General features: G+C 56.5%; 8 protein-coding genes across 8 annotated transcripts; 6 read left to right on the top strand and 2 right to left on the bottom strand.

Annotated features, from left to right (window-relative positions):
* Positions 1-10: 10 nt before the first annotated feature.
* Positions 11-1,318, top strand: CHGG_07907 (uncharacterized protein; the record flags this gene model as incomplete). The annotated part of the gene is made up of 4 exons (XM_001225562.1): positions 11-347; positions 481-545; positions 646-1,193; positions 1,273-1,318. 4 exons carry the CDS (start codon positions 11-13, stop codon positions 1,316-1,318), a joined length of 996 nt encoding a protein of 331 aa, XP_001225563.1.
* A 1,145-nt stretch (positions 1,319-2,463) lies between these two features.
* Positions 2,464-4,128, top strand: CHGG_07908 (uncharacterized protein; the record flags this gene model as incomplete). The annotated part of the gene is made up of 3 exons (XM_001225563.1): positions 2,464-3,065; positions 3,122-3,380; positions 3,598-4,128. 3 exons carry the CDS (start codon positions 2,464-2,466, stop codon positions 4,126-4,128), a joined length of 1,392 nt encoding a protein of 463 aa, XP_001225564.1.
* Positions 4,129-4,416: 288 nt separating this feature from the next.
* On the bottom strand, positions 4,417-5,658 carry CHGG_07909 (uncharacterized protein; the record flags this gene model as incomplete). The annotated part of the gene is made up of 1 exon (XM_001225564.1): positions 4,417-5,658. One exon carries the CDS (start codon positions 5,656-5,658, stop codon positions 4,417-4,419), a length of 1,242 nt encoding a protein of 413 aa, XP_001225565.1.
* Positions 5,659-6,767: 1,109 nt separating this feature from the next.
* CHGG_07910 (uncharacterized protein) lies at positions 6,768-7,565 on the top strand (the record flags this gene model as incomplete). The annotated part of the gene is made up of 1 exon (XM_001225565.1): positions 6,768-7,565. One exon carries the CDS (start codon positions 6,768-6,770, stop codon positions 7,563-7,565), a length of 798 nt encoding a protein of 265 aa, XP_001225566.1.
* Positions 7,566-8,411: 846 nt separating this feature from the next.
* On the top strand, positions 8,412-9,098 carry CHGG_07911 (60S ribosomal protein L27; the record flags this gene model as incomplete). The annotated part of the gene is made up of 3 exons (XM_001225566.1): positions 8,412-8,474; positions 8,687-9,023; positions 9,091-9,098. 3 exons carry the CDS (start codon positions 8,412-8,414, stop codon positions 9,096-9,098), a joined length of 408 nt encoding a protein of 135 aa, XP_001225567.1.
* A 1,147-nt stretch (positions 9,099-10,245) lies between these two features.
* CHGG_07912 (uncharacterized protein) lies at positions 10,246-11,704 on the bottom strand (the record flags this gene model as incomplete). Its single annotated transcript, XM_001225567.1, has 5 exons — positions 10,246-10,615; positions 10,682-11,082; positions 11,136-11,359; positions 11,423-11,490; positions 11,568-11,704. The coding sequence occupies 5 exons, from the start codon at positions 11,702-11,704 to the stop codon at positions 10,246-10,248; spliced, it is 1,200 nt and encodes a 399-aa protein (XP_001225568.1).
* A 3,426-nt stretch (positions 11,705-15,130) lies between these two features.
* CHGG_07913 (uncharacterized protein) lies at positions 15,131-16,984 on the top strand (the record flags this gene model as incomplete). The annotated part of the gene is made up of 7 exons (XM_001225568.1): positions 15,131-15,141; positions 15,219-15,288; positions 15,353-15,433; positions 15,490-15,840; positions 15,894-16,319; positions 16,374-16,532; positions 16,610-16,984. 7 exons carry the CDS (start codon positions 15,131-15,133, stop codon positions 16,982-16,984), a joined length of 1,473 nt encoding a protein of 490 aa, XP_001225569.1.
* Positions 16,985-18,976: 1,992 nt separating this feature from the next.
* On the top strand, positions 18,977-26,287 carry CHGG_07914 (uncharacterized protein; the record flags this gene model as incomplete). Its single annotated transcript, XM_001225569.1, has 4 exons — positions 18,977-19,140; positions 19,251-19,964; positions 20,029-20,809; positions 20,969-26,287. 4 exons carry the CDS (start codon positions 18,977-18,979, stop codon positions 26,285-26,287), a joined length of 6,978 nt encoding a protein of 2,325 aa, XP_001225570.1.
* Between the last annotated feature and the right edge of the window lie 637 nt (positions 26,288-26,924).

Consider the following 26,924-nt stretch of genomic DNA (forward strand, 5'->3'; position numbering starts at 1 on the left):
ACCGGTAACGATGGATAGCCCGGTCGACTTTTCTGCACTGGCTGAGACGGATGATGAGCCAGATTGGTTAGACGTAGCCGCTAATGCACCGGCAGGGAATCAAGGGAACCAAGGGAACCAAGGGAACCAAGGGAATCAAGGGAATCAAGGGAATCAAGACCCAGGCTCTAGCAACGCTGTCCCCTCGATGCTCCCGCCGACGACGACTGCAGCGCCGGCTGCAACAAAGTCAACACCCATTCCGGCACCAACGGCAGCTGATTTGATTCAAGAAAAACCGTGGAAGTATGTGGGTTACCAGGCTTACTCTGACCTACTCGCTTCCGAACCCGACTTTTTTGTCGCCCGTCGGTTCCGGAGCCTCAACGTACGGGTGGCCCTGCGCATGCAAGATGAAATCTCGAGGCTAGAAGAGAAGCTCGCCCAGATCGAGGAGGAGAGTCGCCGGCCGGACAAGGAGGTAGATAATGGTACGTTTAGGAAAGATGTCGTCTCCGAGAGGGTTGAGCTCCTGGACAAGATCTCGACGTCCCTGTATCGATACAGTAAGTGCAGCAGCCCCGGTTGATTTAGGCGAAGGTAGTGCTGTACCAGGGTCACTCACCTCAGCCCTCGGCGTGCCTAGACAAATTCATCATTCAACAGACCACCTTGTTGAAGTATCCCGCGGCGCCTTCCTGGGACATCGCCAGCCTCAAGAACTGGCATTTGAGCCATGCCAACGAGGCGATTCATCGGGAGGAAAAGACCTATCTGGAGTACCCGGATGACCTCATCCCCGTCGGCCCGCGAGACAAGACGCCGCTTCGCCGGGGGATCGACAAGTTTCTGTTCTTGCGCACGCTGCCCTTCTGGCGGGATGACCGGAGCAAGACGCTGTCGCCAGGCGGCCGGCGCAGGGTCGGGGATGTGGAAGACGGCACTGGCAGTGGTAGCAAAGACGCCGACCTGCCGCCGGACGCCCTGCACCCAACCATGAGTTTCTACAACGACAAGGTCATGGACCATTTCGTGTCCATAGTAACCATTTCCATCGGCCTTGTGATGCTGGTGGTGCCCATCTGGGTGCTCCAGGCCCTGGGAAACGCCTCTCACAAGCTGGGCGTCATCACGGCCTTTGTCCTCACCTGTCTGCTATTGACGAGCTTCGCCATGACGTCCCGGCCTCTGGACGCACTGGGGGCGACGGCCGCGTGAGTCTTCTTCGGTTCCTCTGCTGCATTCTGCCGTTAGTGATAGCTGTTAACTAACTGTGTCTCAAACACCGCCCAGGTACGCCGCGGTTCTGATGGTGTTCCTGCAAGTGGGAGCCAATTAACTGGCCGCACTACTGTGGTTGGAGTTACTGGACGAGTTAGTGGCGGCTGGGCTCCTCGCCATTTGCTCCTTTAGAGGGGGAAAGGTGGGCGGTGATGGTGCAATCCGCTGGCGATGCTGCCCATGAGATTAATAAGTGTGGTGTTGTCATGCACGATTGCCATCCACGCAATGTCATGGTCGACGGACACTCTCAGATACCCTTCCTCGTCGACTTTTTGCGTATTCCGTGTTTAGAAAGGCGTTTGAGGATAGGGTGGAGTTGATTGGGAGGAGGAGGAGCCTTGGGATCCGGATGTCGCGTATTGGGGGACTGTGGTACCGACTGGGAATTAGATGCAGTTGATTCTGCTGCGGGAGAGTGACATGGACCTGGACCTCGAGTTCCGGGATTGTGAGAAGATCCTCCAAGACACGATACGCGAGAAAGCAGCTAGCAAGCGGTGACGAAGGTTGTCGCTGAATGTGTTGTAAGAAGAAAGGGGTGAGTTTCAGCAGGCTTTGTAATTAGCCCTTCGCGAAAAAAGAGGCTCTGGCCATTAAGACTCGTGAATCATTCCTCTGGTATCCGTGACCAGCAAGTGCCGTAGAATCGAGAACCGCTTTATGTGACCGCCGAATTTGGCAGGGCAGTGCCGCCATTTTGGGAGGCCTCGACAGAGCCATACCTGATGACATCGGAAAGACGCCATTCCCGGAGGGTGCGACAGCGTGTTCTGCATCATTCCACGACTTGTCAACGAGTAGCAAAAAAGATGAACCAAAATCGTTCAATCAACTCAAACAAATCATTTTGAGCCAAGCATAAATCGAGAGAGCAACAAAAGCCAATCACAGTTAGAGGGAGGGACCTTTTGAAGCTAGCACCTGATTGGTGCTCCCCCAAAAACCAACCCCACCAGGCTGCGAGGCTGCCGCTGAAGCTTTGAGTCCCTTGTTCTCGATGGTAGCCTTGCCAACGCTTCTGTAACGCTTTTGCCACCTCGATAAACACATTACGACACTCGCCTGCTGCAGCCCAACACGGGACATTCGGACGGGCTAATGCCATGGCATAACGATTTCCTGATTTTAGGAACCCGATAATATAAACCACGAAGTTAGATTGAACCCGGCGCATCGAATTACCCCAGGCCGCCGACGAGAATGGCCGACTCTGACGGTGAATACGTTGGCGACCTCTCGGATGACGAACTCGGCGATCCTCGCGTGGCCTCTGCTGCGGACGGCAGCTCCTATGGTACTCGATCCAAGGCAGGCCGCGGTAATGGAAAGGGAGGCGATGGCCGTAAGGGGGGCCGTTCCAAGGCGGCTTGGGAAGACATCAAGCGGTCGTGGGAGCATGTGGTCGAGACCGAGGATGGGAGCATCACAGTCGGGGCGCTCCTCGAAGCCGAGAAGCGGCGCCGGCTCATGCGCGACACGACTCCGTTTCAGCGTGGCATCATCCGACATGTGATGCTTGTGCTCGATATGAGCTTCGCCATGGCCGAAAAGGACCTGCTACCGAACCGGTACCTGTTGACGCTCAATTATGCCGTCGACTTTGTGCGGGAGTATTTTGAGCAAAATCCTATTAGCCAACTGGGCATTGTGGGCATGCGTGATGGTATCGCTGTCAGGATCAGCGACATGGGCGGGAACCCTGCGGAGCACATCGAGAAGCTGCGGGTATGGGCTGAGCAACAGGAACCGCAGGGCAATCCAAGTCTGCAAAACGCCCTGGAGATGTGCCGAGGCGCATTATTGTTTGTAAAACCTACTCAACCGAGATTTCATTCTCAATCTAACAAACTCCCACTAGCCATACCCCCTCTCACGGCACGCGCGAAATCCTCATAATATACGGTGCGCTGCTGTCCAGCGACCCCGGCGATATCCATGACACCATCACCAATCTCCTCGCCGACCGCATCCGCGTATCCATCGTAGGCCTCGCCGCGCAGGTAGCTATTTGCGAACAACTCTGCAGCCGCACCAATGGCGGCGACCCCTCCAACTACGCCGTCGCCTTACACGAGCAACACTTCCGCGAGCTCTTCCTCGCCGCCACTACACCGCCAGTCACCCACCCCTCCTCCTCCACCACCACCACCGACAAAAACGACCCCCACCAACAAAAACAACCACCCCCAACAACCCACCCCCAACAACCAAGCCTCCCTCCTGATGATGGGCTTCCCCTCGCGGGCGCTCGCCTCCAAAGACCACGTCAGCCTCTGCGCCTGCCACAACCGGCCGACGCGCGAGGGGTACGCGTGCACGCGCTGCCGCACCAAGGTGTGCCGCCTGCCGGCCGAGTGCCCCGTGTGCGCCCTGACCCTCGTGCTCAGCACCCACCTGGCCCGCTCCTACCACCACCTGTTCCCCCTGCGCGGCTGGGCCGCCGTCTCGTGGGCCGACGCCCGCGCCCGCGGGTCCAGCGCCTGCTTTGCGTGCCTGGCCGCGTTTCCCGCCGTGCCGCCGTCGGGGCAGATCCAGACCCAGACGCAGGTGCAGGCGAATGGGAATGGGAATGGGAATGGCAGGGATACGGATAGGGATAAGGGGAGAGATGCGGCTGAGGTGAAAGCCGCCGCCGGGGTTAGCGAGAGCGGCCGGTACGCGTGCACCGTGTGCAACAACCACTTCTGCATCGACTGTGACGTCTTTGCCCACGAGGTCATACATAACTGCCCGGGGTGTCAGAGCGACACCCGCGGAACGGAGGGGCTACAAGCGGCGGATGGTAGTAGTGGCGGGGAAGTGGTGAATGGAAATGGCCAGGCTTTAGGGAATGGCGCGAGTGAGGCTATGGTTCTAGATCCGTAGATGACAAGGATGGTAGGCGCAGTGGTATGTTTGATGTGGGTGGTCAAGAAATCCTGACTTTACCGGCCTTTTTTCGGATCGAATCGGAGTATTTAGACTTTCTGGAGGGCGTGGGATGGCAATCATGGGAACATAGCCGGTGTCTTCTCACCGAAGGGGACAGGAAAACACCAGAATATTTCCCCAAGTGGGAGAGAGAAGGGCAGCGCCAATTGAATGGATGCTAGCTATAAGAACAAAAACGGTATCATAACTCGTCGCTTAAACAAAGATACTCATAAAAAAAATCTACAAGTTCCCCCGCTCGGCCTGCTCGCGCTCAATGGCCTCGAACAAACTCTTGAAGTTGCCCGCGCCGAAACCGTCAAACTCATTACGTTGGATGATCTCGATGAACACGGTCGGACGGTCCATCAGCGGCTTGGTGAACAGCTGCAGCAGGTAGCCCTGCTCGTCGTAGTCGATCAAGATATTCAGATGCTCGACGGTATCCAGGTCCTCCTTGAGCTCCCAGTTGCGCTTCTCCGTCTTAAGGCGGGCGCGGATGGTGTCGTAGTAGCTCTTGGGGACGTCGATGAACTGGACGCCGCGGGCGCGCAGGGCAGCGACGGCGGCGAGGATGTCCGAGGTGAGTAGCGCGATGTGCTGGACCCCGGGGCCGCTGTTGAAGATGACGTACTCCTCGATCTGCGACTTCTTCTTGCCCGGCGCGGGCTCGTTGATGGGCATCTTGACCACGTTGTTGGGGCTGGCCATGACGATGCTGCTGAGCGCCGAGAACTCGGTGCAGATCTGGTTGTCGTCCACCGACCAGAACCGGTGGAACGAGAGGCACTGCTCGTAGAAGGCGCAGGCCGACACCATCTCGTTCCAGTCCTGGTTGCCGACGCAGTGGTCGATGCGCGCGAGGGGCACGTCCGGGAGTGCCGCTAGCGCGGGGGGAACCGTCGACGTGGGTACGGTGCGGAAACCCGGGAGGAAGGCGCCGTGGAAGTTTTGGCGCGCGATCAGCGTGTGTGTGGTGTCGCCGTAAGTGCGGATCACGGCGGTGCGTACGTGGCCGTGCTCCTTGTTGCCCGTGGTTGTGGGCGGCTGGACGGCGTCGGCGCCTTCGGCCACGGCCTTGTGGTAGACACCGTCGACGCTGTCCACCTCGAAGGCGACGTCCTTGACGGCGTCGCCGTGCCGTTCCATATGCTCATACATCTCCTCGAGGAGACGCTTGTCCTCGGGCGATATGTCTTCATCCTCGGGCAGGTACTTGGCCGAGCGGATCGGCGATGTGAAGACGAAGCGCACATCGTTGTTGGCAACAACGTATGAGGCGAAATACCGGCTGCCTGTCTCGAGACCGCGGTAGGCGACAGTCTTGAATCCGAAGTAGGTCGTATAAAAGCCGGCGGCTTGCTTAGCGTTGCCCACCCACCAGGTGATGTGGTCGTAGCCGTTGAAGTTGGGGGCGGGGCTCTGGACTTCGTAGGTCGAGGCCCCAGGGGAAGATTCGTTGTCCGAGATGGCAGACGGTGACATGCTCACTCAGCAGGTTTATGGGGTGTAACGGATGGGGAAGACGGTGGTTGGAAGAAACACTAGGTAAACGGTCAACCGATGTTGATTAATAAATTGGTAAGTTGTTGGGATTGCACGAGGTGTGTGTTGAGAATCACGATTCAGGGCCGGGTTGGTATCTTATGTATGTAGGTAGAATGACGGGAGGTGGTAGGGAACGGTGACTTATATGGGACTGAGCGTCCAAGTGAAGTGCTCGGCTTAACAGCCACTGCCCCTGTTCCAGGTAGGTACACAGTAATCGGACGCTGACCAAACCAACATGCTGTTCACACCATGCGCCATGAAATCCACCTTGTACCGTGTAGGCATTGCACAGGCCAAAGCATGCGCCTCTTTCGAGCGAGTCTCAACCAGTCTCAGCCAGTTTCCATCCAAGAGAGGGGCCTGGGGACGTCTCGGGTCTTGCGGCATGTCTCAATACCCAGTCGCTGACCGGCTTTTGCCCACTGTGCATCGGCTTTCAACAATTGGGTAGTGGCTTCTTTCAGATGACCGGAAACCCCCAGACCTTCCGCATTTGCGTGGACAATGACGATACATGCACAGTAAAGCCGAGTTGAGGAAGCGGTGATGTTTGGTTGCCGTTGGTTGGTGGAGAAGCGGAATGGCACCGTGGTCGGGTGGATCAACGGCCAAAGCCGCACAATGCCGTCGATTACCGAGAGCCGCACCCACGCCGCGCCCCGTGCGGACAAGAGAGTTTGAGTACCCGGGCGGCGACGGTCAGCAACGGCGAAAGAGTCAATCGCTCCGTCATATTGAGCGCGGATTGAGGCACGAGACCGCTTTCCCGGGTTTAGCTGCCGTGCGCCGTTAGTGAAATAGGCAGGCTTCGATTAGCAAATGTTGCTACCGTACCCCGTTCTTGCAACTCCGTACTTGCAACTCCATACTGCCACCATCGCCAACACCACTGCTTTTGTGAAAGACGGTAATTGTTGCCCTTTTTTAACTTTCGAGCCAGTTCGTTTCTTCACGGCCACAGCCTTCCATCCGTCTGTTAATCGACACAATACAAAAGTAACACATCGTCGAAGCACGGAACCCACATTCGGCAACCCATCACGATGGCGCACGTTGAGCTGAGCCGGCGAGACATCAATGTTCTCGAGAAGATCAAAGACCCAGAATTCGACCCGTCGCTCTTGGTCCAGGTCGATCCCACCCTTCCGAAAGACCCCCACATTTCGGACCCCGATGATTACCAAAAGGTAGCCCAGCAAGAACGCGATATCATCATGTCCATCCAGAGGTTGGAGATGCAGCAGGCGCAGAAGCGGTCCAGTGGGGCACCAGATGCCGACATTGCGGCGGGGTATCGCGACTGCGTCTCCAAGCTCGGCCAGCTTATCCAGGATCATCCGCGGTATGCTAGCGCCCGCAACAACAGAGCACAGGCCTTGAGGCGGTTGTACGGAGATTCGGTGCTTGTTGCGGGTGCGCCGGCAAATTCGCCGGCGCTGCTTCAGGGTGTTGACGACACTGAGCGGCTAGAGGCGGGCAAGACGATGTTGTGCGACCTCGACCATGCCATCTCCCTTCTCACGCCAAAAGTCGCATATTCCAGACTATCCCCCCAGGCTGCGAGGGCATTATCCAACGCCCATACCCAGCGCGCCGCCGTCTATCTCATGACCTCCAAACTTCTCGATTCCATGTCGGCTTCGGTAGACGCCGAGAGGCCAGAGGCAGGCTGGTCGAAGCTGGATTTCGAGGAGCTCGCGTCGCGGGATTTCGCCATGGGCGGCAGATACGGCAATGAGATTGCGAAGGGGTTGGCTGTAAGCACGAACCCGACGGCGAAGCTTTGCGGGCAGATGGTGCGGGAGGCGATGAAGAAGGAGTACGGGCCGGGTTTGGCATGATGCTTGGTTGTATCGGTAGAGATGAACAGGGTGAGGTATGCATGTTCGAGATATTGGGGCGGCGTTCGGTTTGTCATGGGGTTCTCTCATTGGAACGGTTTGCCGGGTTTGGGTTGGAAGCGTGCGGAATAGACATATCACGAGCTCTTGAAGAAACCGAGGCGACTGTATGGACCTTTCTTAGCGGAACACTTCAAGGCGTGATTGCGGAAATTTAACCTACCGACGGGCCGTCTCAATAGTCTCCCGGGTCGTTTTGCCCTTGTCCTTCTCCTCACGGTTGATCCTCAGCGCAGCAGCCGAGACGCCGATGAACACGGCGAAAATCGGGTCCGCGATGCGAGAAATGATGTAGACTGGGGGCGCCATTGTCGGAGGTCAACGCGCCTACTAGAAAACTAAAGTAAAATTGAGAACGGTAGAAACAGTACTAGATAATTACCATACGCAGTTTAGAAAGTTTTGCGATTGAACCCAACCATGTCGTGATTCGAGATGCGCTTGGAGTCGAGCGTTGAGGAAGCCGAGTGGAGCTCTCTGTGACTGGGGTTGCTTGGCCCATGCACGTAGCGATTAAGCGCACGGTCCAAATATTAGTCATCAGAGTCAGCCAATCCGCATCGTTTGCCCACTCGAATTTTGGCAGCCCACAAACTGGAAATTATTTCGGGGAACGACCTCCAAGAACGGTTCAGCCCTCACTCTCTGTGCCCGCAGTCGACTTCAGGAAAGGCCCGAGGAAACAACAGGTATGTCGCGATCCCAGCCCGCGCCCGACTGCGAAAAAGGGGATTTGCTTTGGTCCTTCTGGCTTGCTGACTCCGCCATTACAACAGAACCGACAAAATGAAGTTCCTTAAGACGTCGAGGGTCTGCCTCGTTACCCGGGGTCGCTATGCCGGCAAGAAGGTACGCCATCCTCAACGAACCTGCGTTTTTTTAGTTGGCAACACCGAGTATCTGGGATGAAAGTGGCATGGAAAGCGGGACGCACTGGGACGACAGGAACAATGTTGAAAGAGGTGGACAATGGGAAGGTCTCGCGGGGAGCACGGGTGGAAGAAGTTACGCGCAGGACTTAGAAACCCAGAACGTAATGCTGACCCTTCCTGCTTTTTTAGGTTGTGATCATCCAGCCCGTCGACAGCGGTAACAAGTCGCACCCCTACGGCCACGCCCTGGTTGCGGGCATCGAGCGGTACCCGAGCAAGATCACGCGCCGCATGTCCAAGACGAGGCAAGAGAAGCGCTCCAAGGTCAAGCCCTTCATCAAGGTCATCAACTACAACCACCTGATGCCCACCCGCTACACCCTCGAGCTTGAGGGTCTCAAGGCCGTCCTTAACGCCGAGACCTTCAAGGAGGTCAGCCAGCGCGAGGAGGCGAAGAAGACGGTCAAGAAGGTGCTCGAGGAGCGCTACACGAGCGGCAAGAACCGGTGGTTTTTCACTCCTCTGCGTATGTCTGACCTACCACGGCACCCCATCCATTGAGCAAGAGAGACGTTGTACTGACGATGATGCAGGCTTTTGATCGGTTTTTCCTCACAATTGGCTGGGCGGGGCGAATGGGTTATTCGGGCTGTACACAGCATTCATCACGGAATAAAATCTGAGGCTCACTAGCTGAATTTTACGGCATTTTGACGATACACTCGTCTGGCGTTCACGTCGTTCCTCCTAGATATCTAGCCTGCGTGCCGTCGGTTCGGTATGGAAGCCGGGTTTGGGGCGAGGCAGGCAGGGGGACGGAGCGGGCGGGAGCGTGGCACTCAGTAACCGATGATGTCCTGGCCTAATGGGAAATCCAAGAGTAGGACGAGCAACGCAGTCTTTGGCAACGTGTTCAACTGCTCCGTTTGTGATAGCTACCTACCTCTGGGGAATGTGACTTACCTTGCGTGTTGTATTCGTAACACATGACCACCCCCCATCTCACAATCAGCAGCTTGTCCTTGGTTAGCCCTTACAAAATTGACCATACTGCCCTGCCCCCCTTCCCAACTTCTCAACAAGTCAGCTATCTCGATGTACAAACGAGCAAGATAAATAAAACTCGCAACGAGTTCTGATTCATCTGATCCATAAGACACAAACACGGAGGAGTTTATGGATGATGTTATATCTACAATTCTATTTTCCTCTAAGGCTCGCCTAGAAAACCACATAGAAAAGCAAACTCTCCCCAAAATTCCATGCTCGCAAAGCAGACTCCGTGTTCGTGATGCCGCCGCCTCCACGCCTGCTCACTCCTCCCGTCCTCGTTTCTATAATGCCGACAGCCCGTTCGTTCCCTTTCTCGGCTAGCCGTTTTTGAACAAAAAGCGCGACAACCAAAAGCGGGAAAAATGAAAGATAACCAGACCGAAGATGGTCGTGGTGAAAGAAAACGCAAATAGTAGTGCATTATGTACTCGCCGAGTATCCCACCGCCGGCGCCGCCATATTTCGTGTCATCAGTTAGAAGTTCCCGTCCTCCTACCCATCCATGCACCCATACTCCACTTCCTGATCCCGAGGGCTCGGGGCGAAAGAGAACTTTCGTCCTTTCCCATTTGTGCATTAAATCGTGGTACGGTGGAAAAAGGGGGGATTAAATGAATATGCCAAAGCGGAATTCCCCAGAGCCAGGCCTTGTCTCCCTTCTTCCTTCGCCCCTCACTGCCTCGCACACACACGGCTTATAGCTTCGACAGGCCCATCTTGTTCTTAGCCTCATCTAGGTAGCCTGTGGGGTCGTACGACGGGGCAAGCCCGCCGAGGACGACGAAGACGGTCATGAGAACGAGAGAAATGATGGCGATGCGGCGAAGCACGGGGCGACGGTTGCCGAAATCGGCCCACTGCCGCCCGGCCTCACCCGCGTAGCCCCTTGATCGCCTCGTAGCAGAGCTTTGTAGTAGACCCATGCCGCCGAGCGCGATGCTGTAGCCGAAAGAACTGGAGGCCGGTAAACCTGGGTGCCCCCAGATCATCATCGAGGCGAGAACGAGGAGGATGTCCTTGAGCACACCGCAGAGGGTGAGGACGAGGGACGAAGGTCTTGCCAATCTGTCGCAAAGACGTTAGAAAAAGCCCTCACTGGACTACTGGGAAAATAGAATGCTTACCAAGAACACGACGGAGACGTTCAGCAGGAAAGCGCACATGCCGTTCAGGAAGAAGGTGAAGAGCCCGACATTGTAGATCTCGGCCATGCTAACCTTGGGCATCTCCCAGAACAGGGCAACCACGAAGTTCATGGCAGCGCAGACCGGGGCAAAGTAGTAGAGCGAGACCAGGGGATCCATCTTAAACTCAGCGGAGCTGAGGAGTCGCTGAACCATGGTGAGACGGAGCGCCTCAAAGATGATACCAGCAATCTGGTAGATGAAGCCGATCCACACGAACTTGACCTCTCCGATCGAGGCGATGACGACACCAACGACGATGGTAGAGACGTTCAGGAAGACCTTGAGGTTCGGCTGCGAGACGCCGAGCGCCCAGCTAGACATAAGGACGGCAACGGGGGTGGTGGCCTGTCTTGAATTAGTCCCAAGTCCTTTTGCCCTAGTGCGGTAGAAGCACTCACCTTGAGCATTTGGATGAAGGCAACACTGAGGTAGAGATAGGTGAGGTTGCCGCAGATCAAGCTCAAGCTGAAGAAGAAGCCGATCGGGACGATGGCGCGGAGGTAGACGCGGCCCGTCATCTTGACCGTCTTCCGGCCATCGAGCAGCGTCGTGTACCGCGCGAGAAGCTGTGTCATGATGGTCGCAAAGGCCAAATGGAACGTAGTCAGGAGGACCGGGTAGGCTGCCAAGTCTCAGCATTTTACTTTTTTCGGTTTCCCGTCTTCCCATCTTGTCATGTTCTTACCAAAGCCGAGCGTTGAGAGAATCCATTTGTTGAAGAGGATGACGGATGAACTGAGGGAAATCCAGACGCTGCAAATAAAGCATCAGCTATTTGTTGGATCGCGAGGCATTGCCCGTCGAGGATATCGGGCGGTTGTGGTACTCACGTAACGTAGAGCGCGGGATGGAGGGATGCCTTGGGGGGTTGCGATTTCTCAACCTCGGGGTTGACGGTGGGAAGAACTGGCTCGCTCTGCTCCCGGGGCTGGTCGCCCGAAGCGCGCGTCTTGTCTTCGACTCCCATTTCGAAAGCTGGGGGCGGTGACGTTCCGAGTGTTCGTGAACGGCCGTCTGTTTGATGAATTCAATTACAATTGCTGAAGCCAGCAGCGGTGTCGAACGGTTTAAGGTGTACGAGGCAGGTCTCGGAAAAAGAATAAGCAGAACCCGAACCGAGGAGTGTGTTGGGGGCGCACGCGGCGACGTGGGACGAGATAAAACGAATGGATGGTCAAGCCAGCTGCGACAGACCGGGAGGTAGGTATTTGTCGAAGAAATTCGGCGATGGCGATGGGAGATGAAGATGGAGCGTGGGGACGTCCACCATTAATTGGGTCGTTGACTTGCGGGCTGTGTCGCGGGCTGCTTCTGGAACGGCGGCCTGCTTGGACTTGACTTTTTTCAGGGGCGCGTTTGTTGCAGGGAACGCTCTGGGAACGGAAGCCAGGCCGGCCTTGGTTCAGGAGTGGGGCGCGGGCGGCGATGTTGCGTGCTCTCCCCACCACCAATCAAATATGGATCTGGGAGATTGGTGCTGGGGACGGCCCAGATTGGCGGCAGCTTTCCACAAAGCCCGGACCACAACCTTCAGCAACGGTGCCAGCCACGCCAGTGCTTTCGACGAGCAGGGACCCAGGAGCCAAGGCGACTCGCCAAAATTTCGTCAACAGCCGTCAATTGGCACAATGCAGAGATAAACCCGGGTCTTCATCACACCGAAGAGGGTATCGATGCGCTCTGTGATTTACACTGCAACCGAAGACGAAGTTCCACGATTTACCAAAACAGGCAACTCGCCTTTTAAACTAAGACATTTCTCATATTGGCTATCGTGGGGATCAGTTCGCTTGACAAGGGCGGGCAAGGGCGGGCATGATAACATAGGTTTGAAAGATCAGCAAGCCCGGTGCTACGGTGTCGACCACCGATAGATCCCAGGTCTATCGCGGTGGACAAGGTGACAAGTGGAATGCGAACCGATATCTGCAAACAAGATTGGGGTAAGATTGCGCTGGGGGTCTGTTGTGCATCAAATCAGCAGCCTCCCGCCGCCCACATGTTGTGGCTGTGGAACCTCCAACGCAGCCTTCGCTGGTTCAGTTTGCACACAACGACGCGCTCGTGCGGCCCCTTGCAAACCCTCGTATGTCCCGAGAGGTTGAAACTGAGAAAGCGTCTCCCTGTTTGTACATCTGGATGTACCTAGCTCAGACGGGACAGTCCCTTGAACGCTATCAGCGGGACACTTCGGCTAGGTACAGTCGAGGTGTTAACAACGCTATTCTTCAGTCTGTTTGTGATCTACACCGCATCCCCGCCTTCGACAACACATTCCGGACCGGCGGGAGCAGACGGGAAAAGAATGACCGGGCGCATCTTGATTCGTGCAAGATGGGAGTTCTGGCGGAAGCGCATGGCGATCGCTCATATCCGTTGTAACAGAGCCAATGATGAGATCCCCATGCCGGCTGAGAACCAGCGAGGACACAGCGATCGCAAACCCAAGAGTTTTTCCGCCGCTTGGTGAACTCGACATTGCCAGTTAGGTAGTTTATGAAGCACACCAAACTGATAGATATCCATGTCTAGAAACTGATTGAGTTCTTCCGTCAGTTGTGGATTTTCCCAAGCCAGGTCTTCCATGGGTGCCTCTGCTCTCTCGTCTTGCAGAGTGTGACTGTAACCGACACAGCCACAAAAACCAGCGCGGGCCTTTGAGAGCCCGGGTACCTGAGTCGTTGTGACAGCATCCGCCCGAGCCGCCTTGTTTATTCATCCATTCGCACTTGACCCTCGATGACGCCCCGAGGTATCATTAGGATGGAGGAAAAGAGGATGGAAAATACGGAATACCATACCTAAGTCGACCTTTAGACTCGGATATGGGTGTCTTATTTCAAGTTGAAAGACAGTCTTACCCGCAAACAACAAAAGAGAAGCGAATTGCAAGTCTGGGCGTATGTTCTGTGGACCGGGCCACATCCATTGATCCTACGAGGAGACCCTGGGATGGGCCGAAACGAGAGGGAGCACAAAAAGATGTTACTCTAACGTCATCTTCCTCCTCGGCATTCCCAACCTTCGCATGGTTATTCCACATGTCGTATATAGATAGCCACTCAACGATTGACTGGTTACGCCCGTTGGTGTAACCTGTGCTTGCATGTCGAGGGTTGTGGAACATGTCTGAATCAGTGGGGTAACTCCAAGGTACTCGGGCTGTACTTCGTACGTCACTTCGTCCCCAGGAAATTTCCATTCCAAAGCAATGCTAGTTATCGCGCTGGACGAAAAACCTCGGTCGATCATGCTCCAGCAAGTACCCTTTTATTTCCACCTCTTCCGGGCTCCTTGAGGCTGATCGCTCGAGCCGTTGGCGGCTATGTTCTAGTGATCGCCCAAAGGGCTCGGTGTGCCGCCCTGGCGATCGAGGTGGTGAAACAAGACGCAGTTAAGTAATGTGGAGTTGATTCGCGGCTCGCACCAACTCGAAACAAGGCTCACTTGCCACGTCCCCTGCAACCCCGGTCTCAGTGGTGCGGCACGTCAATCGCTGTCATATCGAGACCGGACTCTTTCGCTGAACTCGCTCTGTTGGTGGTGGGACATGCCCCTTTCCTTGTCACCGGCATTGCAGACATTAAGCTATTGCCCGTTTGAGAATCGGATGCCCCGGTTCGCGGCCGAGAGAGCAAGCTGCTCGAACTCTTTTCGGATTGCAACTGTGACCGGTAATTAAACTAACTGTTGTGGTGGCTGTACACTCACGACCTAACTTGGGCGTTGAACACAGAACCGCGGAAGATGGGGGAGTGACTTGTGCTGGTCGGGTGTGTGTTGCACTCCTCTTACATGCAAGCTAAACTGGGGTTGGTGTCGGGTGCCTACCATGCATGTTTGCAAACAGAAGGATGGTCTCCAGATTTTTGTTTTGTTCAACAATGAGACGCGTGCTCGAGGTGAGGCAGTCGGGCTCATGGTGGGATGGCATCGCAGAATTTCCTCGAAATCTTTGAGACGGCGGGAGACATGGGGGTCGAGCAGCCCTGCCCTGGTTTCCAGTCCCGCTTCGCGGCATCGTGCAATTGGGCCCCACAAAACCAACCGTTTCGAGATTGGATCAATCTTAGCCCCTCCATCAACCCCTCCTTCCGCCCCTTTTTTTTCTGGGGCCTGATAGCGGTCTGGCCATCCCAGCAACGAGCCCAAAGTCAACAGCCAGGGTCCAAAGAGCTCGCTGCCCGCCTTCATAACCACCACCGCTAGAAAGAACGCCCGTGTTTTTGTCCTGCGCTTCCGTCCCGCTTTCAACACCACAGCTCTTTCCAGCGTTGTACGCCTGCTTACTAGAATTTTTTTCCCTGCAGACAGCACTCGTTGCTCCCCCATTGCGACTCGTGCGAAAGTGCCCTGCCCCGCACTTGCTCGAGATCTTCACTTCTCTCCCAAAATGGCGGATATGTATGTTCCCACAAAACGATGGTGTCATGAAATGGAGGTGTGGCTCCGAGTCGAGGTTGCTGACGGGTATTATACAGTCAGGTCGATGTTCTCGTCATCGGTGCCGGGCCGACTGGCTTGGGCGCTGCTAAGCGTCTTGACCACATCGTGAGCTCACCGCTCTCTGCCCTGGGGCTACCGGCGGGCGAGGTTTTGCTAACTTGGGTTGTAGAATGGGCCGTCTTGGATGATCATTGACGCCAACGAGAAGGCTGGCGGTCTTGCGTCCACTGATATTACCCCTGAGGGATTCGTAAGTCACGCCTTGTAACGCATCGCAAATTCCTCCTCTGACAGCCACCCTCGCAGCTTTACGATGTCGGCGGTCACGTCATCTTCTCCCACTACAAGTATTTTGACGACTGCATCAACGAGGCCCTGCCCAAGGATGACGACTGGTACACCCATCAGCGCATCTCGTACGTGCGGTACAAGAACCTCTGGGTTCCCTACCCCTTCCAGAACAACATCTCGATGCTGCCCAAGGAGGACCAGGTCAAGTGCATTGACGGGCTCATCGACGCTGCCATGGACGCCCGCGTCTCTACCACCAAGCCCAAGAACTTCGACGAGTGGATTCTTCGGATATGCGGTGAGGGTGTCGCCGATGTCTTCATGCGGCCGTACAACTACAAGGTTTGGGCCGTCCCCACAACCAAGGTACGCATGTCCGTCCGATTCTCGACATATCGTGTGCTCACCTCATATCTCAGATGCAATGCGAGTGGCTGGGCGAGCGTGTTGCGGCTCCCAACCTCAAGATGGTCACGCAGAACGTGATCCTCAACAAAGTTGCCGGCAACTGGGGTCCCAACGCCACCTTCCGCTTCCCCGCAAGGGACGGAACTGGTGGTATCTGGATTGCTGTGTCGGACACACTTCCCAAGGAGAAGAAGCGGTACGGCCAGAAGAACGAGGTCACCAAGGTGGACGCCGAGAAGAAGACGGTCACACTGAAGGACGGCACCACCATTGGCTACGGCAAGCTCATCAACACCATGGCCGTCGATTCCCTTGTCGAGAAGATGGGCAACCAGGAGCTGGTCACTCTCTCCAAGGGCCTGTACTACTCATCGACCCACGTCATTGGTGTTGGTATCCGCGGCGAGCGCCCCGAGCGTATTGGTGACAAGTGCTGGGTAAGGCAGACAAAGCTACTCTCCGGATAGGTTCATGGCTAACACGTGTGCCAGCTTTACTTCCCCGAGGACAACTGCCCCTTCTACCGCGCCACCATCTTCTCCAACTACTCCCCATACAACCAGCCGCAGGCTGATGCTAAGCTGCCGGCGCTGTACCTCGCCGACGGTAGCAAGCCCAAGTCCACCGAGGTCCAAGGAGGGGCCATACTGGTCGATCATGCTTGAGGTTTCGCAGTCGACCATGAAGCCGGTCGACGAGGAGAACCTGCTGAAGGACTGCATCCCAGGGACTCATCAACACCGAGATGATCAAGCCTGATGACGAGATCGTGTCGACCTACCACCGCAAGTTCGACCACGGTTATCCGACGCCGTCGCTCGAGCGTGAGGGTGTTCTCAAGCAGCTCCTTCCCAAACTCCAGGACATGGACATCTGGTCTCGTGGCCGCTTCGGCAGCTGGAGGTACGAGGTCGGTAACCAGGACCACTCGTTCATGCTCGGCGTGGAGGCTGTCGACAACATTGTCAGTGGCGCCGTTGAGCTGACGCTCAACTACCCCGACTTTGTCAACTCTCGCCAAAACACAGAGCGTCGGCTTGCCCAAGGCTTTTACACCGGGTCATCGTCAAGCAGCGCTGTCCCTTCCCGGCCGAAGGCTTAATGGCAGTAGTTCGTTGTAGAAGCCTGGGGTTATACACTAGGGTTCTTAAGTCACGTAGAACGGGTGGGAACTATCCCATGTCTCTGTTGCACGCTACATGAACACTTTCTTTTTCGCCACAGCCGTGCGTTTGGCAATTTGAAGAAAAAGAGGACAACCCAAACTTTGTTGGACGGCTCATCGGAAGGACCAGAGTGCTATCCAAACCTGTTCTCCCACGGCCGGCCAGGGCTAACACCTACCTAGATACTAGAGGATTTTTCAGCCACGCGTGCCCGGTAGAAAAGACCTACGCCGGGCGATAGAATATAATACAATATCGGGGGGCAAGAAAACCAAATGTGATCTCCTTGGCAACAATGCTGTTTTTGGTTATCGTTGGTTTGCGATGGATTGATCTTTTCCCCCCCTCTGCGTCCTTCGTGTGAACCGTGCGGTGTGGCTTGCAGTGAACATGAAGGCGGCGTGATGTAACCGAAGCCCGGATTGGCTGCAAGCTTTTGCCCAGAACAGTGACGTCAATGGCGCTTTTCTGCCAAAAATGGCGCTTCCAGGGTCCATGACCCTTTTCGTTATTATGTTTGTACAAGTTGAAGCTGGGGATTTGGTGTGCGAATATGCCGTTTTTGGAATGACCGTAGTATCTAGAAATAGTCAGTGTAGGTAGTAGTAATACCTGGAATTCAATCCGGGTCCCGCACAAACCCAGGTTAGCATGCCTCCCTGCACCCGGATCCGTGGTAGTAAGAAAGAAGGGTTGACACCCAAAGAGGGTCAACGCAGTGTGACGGCAGCCCCTGCCTCGACTTTAGTAGGTGGTGCTGAGGAAATGGGGAAGCTTGAAGATCCCACCGCTTCTTCGATGTAAAAGCCCACTTTCGAAAATAATTGCGGGTTACCCAATGCGCACACGAGGGAGCGGTATTGGGCGCCAAGGTTGCTGGTACTGCGCTGGCCTGTATTTAATGCACCTCTGTCCCTACATGGAGACTCGACACTTTTTGCGGTGAGCCGTAACCGTCGCATGTCTCAGACAGCTACTCGACCTTGCAAGGCCATGTTCGTGGTAAACTCGTAGATACCTAGGAGTTGTTCGCGCTGACGGATCCGTCTTGCATTCCTCCCCGCGCCCGCCAAAGCATTTGCTTCCCCTAGGTACTATTGATTTGCCGCCTGTCGCCGCATCGTCCTCGGCCGTTTTGGGGCGCACAGTTCCTCCTGACCAACTCACCTGCACCACAAGATAGGTACCCCCGCCCTTCCCCCCCACCCGTTGTGCCATCCCCACGGGCTCTGCAACGGCCCTAATGTAAAACTGCTGCGGGCCACACCTCTTTTGAGACTGCGCTATTGCTCTGTTTGGACGGCGACTTGAGCTCCAAAAGACTTGACTCGCGGTCCGCCGCCGCCACGACGCAGTTAGGTAAGGCAACTGCTGCACTCCGGAAGAACGGCAACGACCGCTGCGCGCACAATACTCTCCGTAAGGCAACTCGCCTCCGTCGCGCCACAAACGAAAACCACCACCACAAACGGATCTCCCAGGCAAGCGCCAACATTCCACCGACGAGTGGTGTTAATCTTTTTTTTTCTTCCGATCTTTTTTGCCCTCCGGAGGAAACCCTCCACACCCCGGCTAGGTTGACAGTTGACAAAGACGGGTCCCGGAAAGCATCCGGAACACGGCACCCGCAAAATTTGGAGAGTCCCAAGCGAGGCTCGGGGACCCGCTCTGAGAGTGCTGCCACTTGCCAACGCCCCCGCTTGCCGAATCTCCGTTTTGCCCTCGCAACGACTCGAGTCTCCAGTGTGCGAGTGATGGTTGTCATCATCACCAACCACCACCAGTAACAGCGTTAGAACATGACAGGCTCAACGTTGACTCCCGCCCGGCCAGCCTTCGATACTTGAGACCCGCGGATCCCTGAGGTACTCCCATCCTCCCCTCCTCCCCGCCCTCCTCCTCCCCCCGGTCCGTCCCTCCGCGACGACATGGACTCCGCCGCCGCCGCCTCAGGCTGGCCGCCCGACGACCAGCTAATCGAATCCCCGGCCGACATCCTCGAACGGCTGCGCCAGATCGCAGGATACACTTGGGACGATACCCGGCAACCCTTCCACTCGACCTATGACAACTGGCAAGTCTATGGCACGCGGTTCGTCTCGCCTCACTCGACACGCCCGTCCGGCGCAAATGCCATCCCGTCGCACGCGCCCTATCACACAACCCAACCCGCTTATCGCGTCCAATTTATCCTCCCTCCAGCCGAGCGTCCTCTTCAGACCATCGTTCCTATGTTTCCTCGTCAGAGGCCGAGTCCGTCTCGGACCGCTCGACTAGCTCCGATGCCCCCGTCATCGAGCAGCACGTGGTCGCAAGGGTGTCGTACCACGTTCTCCGCGAAGAGAGGGCCTTTTACATCTCCAAGAGCCTAGTCTCCAGCGTCGACCCGAAAGGGGAGCGCATGGTGAAGCCACTGGATGTGATGCGGTTGCCGTCGGCCCCCGGCGACCGAGGTCCCATCATTGTTGCCATCTACGAGGATCCTGGCCCGAATTCTCTGGTAAAACTCCTGGATTTTGGACCCGCCTTTTACTTTGCCAAAAGAGACAGCGACCGGTGGGAACCGCGGCGGAAGGTCACCCCCAGGCTAGCGCCTCCCATAAGCCTGCAAAACTTTCTAGATTTCGCCATTGGTGCAGCCCAGTGTTTAGAGATCGTTCATCACGGGCAGGGAATCGTCCACGGCGAGATCCGCGGGGACGCCTTTCATTACAATATCGAAACCAACAAGGTCAAGCTAGTGTCGTTCGGGTCGGGGCTCCGATCCTTCGAGCACGGCCTGACGAGCACGGGATGGTCCGCCTTTTCTAAGGCGGTCGGCGTCAAGCACAAACTACAGTACATCAGCCCCGAGCAAACGGGGCGAATGCCGGCCGAGCCGGACACCCGGACCGACATCTACTCGCTCGGTATCTTGTGCTGGAGTCTCTTGACACAGCAGCTCGTGTTCCAGGGAGACTCACCACTGGACATCGTCCAGGCTGTGCTCAGCCAGGAGGATACCGATCGTCACTGCGATACGCATGGACGTCCCCGAGGTTGTCGGCCGCATCATTCAAAAGTGTACCGCCAAGAACGTCGCCGACAGGTATCATTCGGCCGGCGGTCTCCGCTACGACCTTGTGGCCGTGCAAAAGATGCTCAGCGATGGTGATTCCGAGGCGCTACGCGACTGGCCGATAGGTTCCAGGGACGTCTCATCCTCATTCAGGCTGCCGACGGGCATGCTGGGCCGAGAGCAGGAACGGGCCGAGTTTGTGAAACTCATCGAGAGGGTCGCTAAAAACCACTTCTTGACCCAAAACGGCAGCACAGCCCGAAATTCCGACGCATCGAGCCTTGGTACCGATCTCAACGACGCCGCCGACGGCTCTAGCGAAGGCGGAAGCTCGGCCGGTGGGACAAACCGCCACAGCACGTCCATCCCGCAGGCGGACAACAAGTCGAAATCGGGATCGCAACAGTCTCCGCCGATAGTTTCCGACTCGGCGGATACATCCCTGTCGACCATGTCCTCGGGCGTCTCGACTCTATCGGGCGGCCATCGGGCCCCCCGCGCATGGGACAGACATTCCTTTCTCGACAGCAATCATGCAGCTGATGGCCCTAATTCGGAACCTTCGCGCCATGGCGCCACTGTGGTGACGGATTCTTCGTCTGCCAGTTTGGCTCGTCAACTCGGCTCGGCCAAGTTTAGGAGACAAGGCCATTGCGAGATCGTCCTGGTAGAAGGAGCCGGTGGGCTCGGCAAGAGCTGCCTGGTCCAGTCTGTTCTTCCCGATGCCCGGAGACGAGGCTACTGCGCGACAGCTAAGTTCGACCGGGCGAGGCGGACGCCTTTTGGACCTCTGCTGAAGCTTCTCTCCTCGCTATTCCGCCAGGTACAGGGCGAAAGGAACACAGAAACGGCCTTTCATCAGTCCCTGAGGCATTACGTCCAGCCGGTTTGGCCAATGCTGCACAAAACCCTAGACCTCCCGGAATTCCTCCTCCCGCCCCCGCCAGCCGAGTCACCGGTCGCACGTTCCTCCAATAACCAACCTTCTAGACCCAACTTCAAGAGGCGAAGTTCCTCCCCAGATACATCCTCCGTGTCCACTCCTTCCACCTTACGAGCGTCGTCCGGCTCGGCCGCGCCGAGTTCGCGGGATTTCCTCCGTGCCGGCGCCTCTACAAAGACCAACCGGCTCATGAACACCTTCCTCGAGGTGCTGAGGGTGTTTACCCAACACAAGTTCATCTGCTTCTGCCTGGATGATTTACAATACGCAGACGATGAGTCCCTGGAGCTCATCAGCCAGATTATCAGCGTCAGGTTAAAACTGATGCTCGTTATAACATACCGCCCGGAGGACATCGCTCCCGAGACGGTGCGCAAGTTATTGACTCCGCCCAAGTCCGACGACTTCCCCAAGGGCGGCGGTCCGAGAACTACCAAGATCACGCTCGCGCCGCTTGGCGAGGAGGACATAGTCCGCTATGTTTCTGCAACACTCTCACTGCCCAAGGAAAGAGTCCTCCCTCTGGCCTTGGTCATCCAATCCAAGACGGCCGGAAACCCTTTCTACATGCGAGAAATGCTCAGCGCGGGCTACCGGAAAAAATGCATCTGGTACGATTACATCGCCGGCCATTGGAAATATGACCTGGATAAGCTATTCGATCAATTCCAAGGGGAGCAAGACTATGACGTTCTTGACACCGCCTTTATCACCCGCCGCCTAAGCGAGCTGCCAGCGGCTTCCAGGACCATTCTTGCATGGGCCGCCTTGCTTGGTCAGACATTTTCCTTTGATCTGATCTGCAAGCTTATGAGCGGGCAGCGGTACGTGGATGACCACGCAGAGGACGTGGGCGAGCCGCTGGTTGCCGCTTCTTGCGAGGTGGACGTTGTCGCGGGTCTCGAGGCCGCCATCCAAGCTTTCATCATCATTCCTTGCGACCGGGACGACCATTTCCGCTTCGCGCACGACCGTTATATCCAAGCCGCCGCGGCTCTCAAAGAGTGCAACGCCCGGTGGATGCACTTCGCCATCGCTCGGGTACTTCTCAAGCACTACTCGATTAACGCGAGCCTGAAGGATAACGCCGCCTCTCACATCTGCGAGTCAGTTGACATGATCAAAAAAAGGATCCCGCATCGGCGAGCCTTCCGGAACCTACTCTTTGAGCGCGCGCATGAGGCGACCGAGAGCGGCGCACGTCCCACGGCCGCCAAATACTTCAGCAACGCTGTCGCCCTACTACAGTCGAATCCCTGGGATGAGAGCGCCGAGGACGTGTCGTACGACGAGACCCTCCAGATCTACTTGCAAGCCGCCGAGTGCTATTTATTTATGGGCCATCAGAGTGCCGCTGGCGTGCTCCTGCGGACAATTTTCGACCACGCCAGGACGGACCTCGACAAGGCCCCCGCATGGGTGCTACAATCGAGGATACTCTCCCAGAGTGGCGATTCAAACCAAGCCCTGTTCTCCCTAAAGCAGTGCTTGGCCGCCCTCGATGTGGTCGTCGATGACTGCCCAACCATGGAGAAGTGCGATGAGCATTTCGAGCGTCTGGCCGAGAAGATTCGGACAACGGATCGCCAACTGGTACTGAACCCGCCCACCACCCTGGACCCGATGCTGTCCTCCGTTGGCGCGGTGCTGGCGGAGACGACGAGCACCGGATGGTGGACTGACTGCACTGTCTTCTACCAACTGGCTTTGCTGATGACGGAGACGCACTTCGACCGAGGGTTCTACCCTCAGTCCGGCATGGGCTTCCTATACATGTCCATCATTGCCTTGTCTCGGTTTAACGACGCCAAGCTCGCGGCCCAGCTGGCGAGCATATGCCTCGAGCTCCTGGACAAATCTCGCGACCCGTTCTCTATATCGCGGGGCTACATGATCTATGCCAACTTTGTCGGTCATGTCCAAGACCCCATCGACGTATCCGTCGGGCAAATGGAAGGGATGGTAGACTACACCCTAGCCGCCGGGGATAGGACAACAACCATTCTCAGCTTTGCGCTCTCTGCTCAGCTGAAGTTCTATGCTAGCGACAACTGCGCCGATTTGGAAGCGTTCTGCCAATATGGCTGCGAAGAGATTCCCAATTGGCATCTCGATACGCGCGGCGGTACGCTCCTCATTGCCGTCAGACAAGTCTGCCGTGCGCTACAAGGCAAGACGCGGTCCGCGAACCCCCTCGAGGTCATGAGCGACGAACACCATGACACCCTCACTTACAAGAACTGGCTCGCGGCCAACACCGACAATGGCGGTCGGTCGTTGCTGATCTACGAAACCATGGAGATTGTTCCCCTTTTCCTCTACGGCCACTACGACCAGGCGATTGAACTCGGTAAGGCCTGCCAGGAAAAGGCGCATCTTTTGTGGTCGGCTCGAAATACCAGGGTGACGATGCTTTTCTATGGCTTGGCTTTGGCCGGCGCCGTGCTCCGCCGGCTAGGAGACCCCCTCTCCCCGGGGGCAGAGGGCCTCAAGGATCACGTTAATGAAGAAGTCCGGAAGGTGGAGGAGCTCAGCAAGCGGATCAAGGATTGGCAGGTTGTCGACAACGTCAACTATCTCGCTTGGTCGAAGCTGCTAGACGCATCAGTTTCCGAGATGCTCGGCAACCACGGCATCGCCATCCGACAGTACGAAGAGGCGCTGGATCATGCCTCGGAGCACAACTTCACTTTCGAGGAAGCACTCGGGAATTACTTGATGGCCAATATCTTCATCAGAAACACCGCGCGGCGCTCCGCCCGCTCCGCGCTACGTGATGCCGTCTCCTTGTTCCGCCAGCTCGGAGCCACGGGCGTCGCAGACCGCATTGAGAGCGACCACAGCATTCTCCTCCAACGGGCCATGCGGAACCCACGCACTCTCGACCAAGGGGTGCAGACCGACTTTTCGGGCGACGCTGCAACTGCCCAGTATCGGAATGTCGATGAAAACGGCACCGACGATGCCCAGCAGTCTACCGTGGCCGCCCTGAAAGGCGAGCGCATGACAGCCTGGCGGGGTTCAATGCAGCCCGAGGCCGGCGCCGGGTTGCCTGCCCTCGATATGATCGACCTGCACGCAATCCTGACGTCTTCCCAGGTTATCTCCTCGGTGCTCAGGGTCGACTTGCTCCTCAAGACCATGTGCGATGTGATTCTTCAAACATGCAGTGGGTCTGCCACGCACGCTGCCATCGTAGTGCAGGACGAAGGGAGCACCGACTGGTGTGTCGTCGCCAGCGGCGACCCCGAGAAGGGCGCTGAACCGCACATGCCGGGCATCCAACTCAGCGTGACCGATCTCGTCGCCGAGAACGTCGTGCTCTACTGCACCCGTTTCCGCGAGGCCGTCTTTCTCCAGGATCTCCTCAACGACGAGCGGTTCGGCAACGTCGGCGAACTCTGGCTGCAGCGGAACCCGGGAAGCAAGGCTGTCATCGCCATTCCCATTTGCCACGGGTCGAAGCCACTGTTCGGCGTCCTCTATCTCGAAGGCACCGCCGGGTCGTTTACGGACCGCAACGTTAGCGTCCTGCAGCTTCTCAGCAACCAGATTGGCATCAGCTATTCCAATGCGCTCGCCATGAAAGCGGTCGAGAAGGTTTCGGCAGAGAACATCTCCATGGTTGAAATTCAGAAACGGGCTTTGGCGGCGGCGATCGAGGCCGAAGCCAAGGCGAAGAAGGCCGAGGCCGAGGCTATCCGCAACGTCAAGCTTGCTGAAGATGCGACGAAGGCAAAGTCCATCTTCTTGGCCAATGTGTCTCACGAGTTGCGCACACCGCTGAACGGTGTGATCGGCAATTCCGAGCTGCTGAGAGACAGTAACCTCAACAAAGAGCAGTTGGAGATGGCCGACTCCATTAGAGTCTCGGCCGACCTACTGTTAACGGTCATCAACGACATTCTCGACTTTTCGAGAATGGAAGCCGACAAGATGAAACTATACATCATCGCATTCAACCCTGAGGAGATGGTGCGCGAGGTCGTCCGGGCGGTTTCGTACAGCAACAGGGAAAAGACGTCAAAGAAGAACGTCAAGATCATCCAAGATATTAACCTGCCGCCCATGCTCATCTATGGTGACCCAATCCGTCTTCATCAGGTTCTAGGTAATCTTATTGGGAACAGCCTCAAGTTCACTGAAGATGGATCCATCACTATCGGCGCCCGCATCGACAAGGAGACGAAAGAGAACGCGACGCTGACATTCTGGGTCAAAGACACGGGCATTGGGATCTCAGCACAGCAGCTCGAGAACCTCTTTCAGCCATTCAGCCAAGCGGACGCGAGCACGGCGCGCAAGTACGGCGGTAGCGGCCTCGGCCTAAGCATCTGCAAATCGCTCATCGAGACGATGATGCAAGGCACGATCCGTCTCGAAAGCCAAGAACACCTCGGCACCACCGCCTGGTTCACTGTTACCTTTGACAAGGCCCGGCCGGAGGTCGTAGCTGGCGACGAACAACTTGCGCCGCCCGACACCCTCCCGGAACCCGTCAAGCCTTATCCCGCCAGACAACCAAGCGCCATCTTGGTCAAGGATCTCGCCTCCCCCATCAACGCCGCCGCCGCTACCGTCGCAACCCCCGTGACCCCCCCGACCCCCGCGACCCCCGACCTTTCCAAGATCCCAAAGTCCGAGCTCCGCATCTGCATTGCCGAGGACAACGTCATCAACGCCCGCATCGCGCTGCAGTACATGCAGCGCCTCGGGTACCCCAACGTGGACACGTACGACAACGGGCTCAAGGCGGTCGAGGGTCTGCGCGACAAGGCACGCAAGGGCACACCGTACCACATCATTCTGATGGACGTGCAGATGCCCGTTCTTGACGGCTACGAGGCCACCAAGCTGCTGCGCGACGACGAGCTCGAGTCGGTGCGCCGCATCCTCGTCATCGCCATGACCGCGTCCGCCATCCAGGGTGACCGCGAGAAGTGCCTCGCCGCCGGCATGGACGACTACCTGGCCAAGCCCGTACGCTCCGAGGTACTCAAGAGAAAGCTGGATGCATATTTGCTTGGAGATGCTGCCACCCCGAATGGGACCACTGAGACTCCGGCTACGGTTACCCCTACGGCTACTCCGACCAAGGCGCAGGCACAGCAAGCACAAGCACAGAGCCTGGTTTCAGGGGAGACTCAGGCTTCTTCTACTACTTCACCTGAGTGCCCGGAACAGGGCAAGGCCCAAAACCCGGCGGTGACTCCGACCCAGACACAAGTAAAAGGGTGACAGTAACAGATTCAGGGGGCGGGCGCCATGTTGATGTGAACACCGAGCGAGAAAGTGTGTGTGTCCTGAAGGGGGCGATTTTACTAAGCATCGTATCCGTTTCTTTTTTTTTTTTTTTTTTGCTGGGCCAGGTCTGGGTTGGATGGCTGGACGGGATGCATGGGTGAAAGGATGAATGGATGGACGGGCAAAATGGACTGGACTGGACTGGACTGAACTGGGCCATGGGATGGGGGTTTTGCATCTGCGCTTTACATTTTGCCCGGTTCTCACCCGTTTTTTTTTTTTCTGTTTTCTTTTTTGAAACAAACACCCTTTTCGGTTCTGCGTAGATACCTACCTTTTTATGCATGGGCTTTCTGGGCTATACCGCGTTTTTATGGTGTTCATCGTCCGTCGTTCTCGGTCTTTTTGCCCGCTATACTTACTAGATACATATACCATGTGGATGTGGGTGTTAGTGCTGGTGGGATATGGGTAACTATTGGCATGGGCTCGGTTCTGGAATGGGACTTTGGCGTGGGCTCTCTGGTGGCCTGGCCTGGCCTGGTCTGGCCAGCTTGGTTTGGAGCGGATGGGTGGCGGAGTGATTGTGCATATATAGCCTTTTGAAGATTGGACTTGGCGTGTTGTTCTG

This window comes from Chaetomium globosum, genomic scaffold, assembly GCF_000143365.1.
Source record: "Chaetomium globosum CBS 148.51 scaffold_5 genomic scaffold, whole genome shotgun sequence".
NCBI classification, from domain to species: Eukaryota; Fungi; Ascomycota; class Sordariomycetes; order Sordariales; family Chaetomiaceae; genus Chaetomium; species Chaetomium globosum.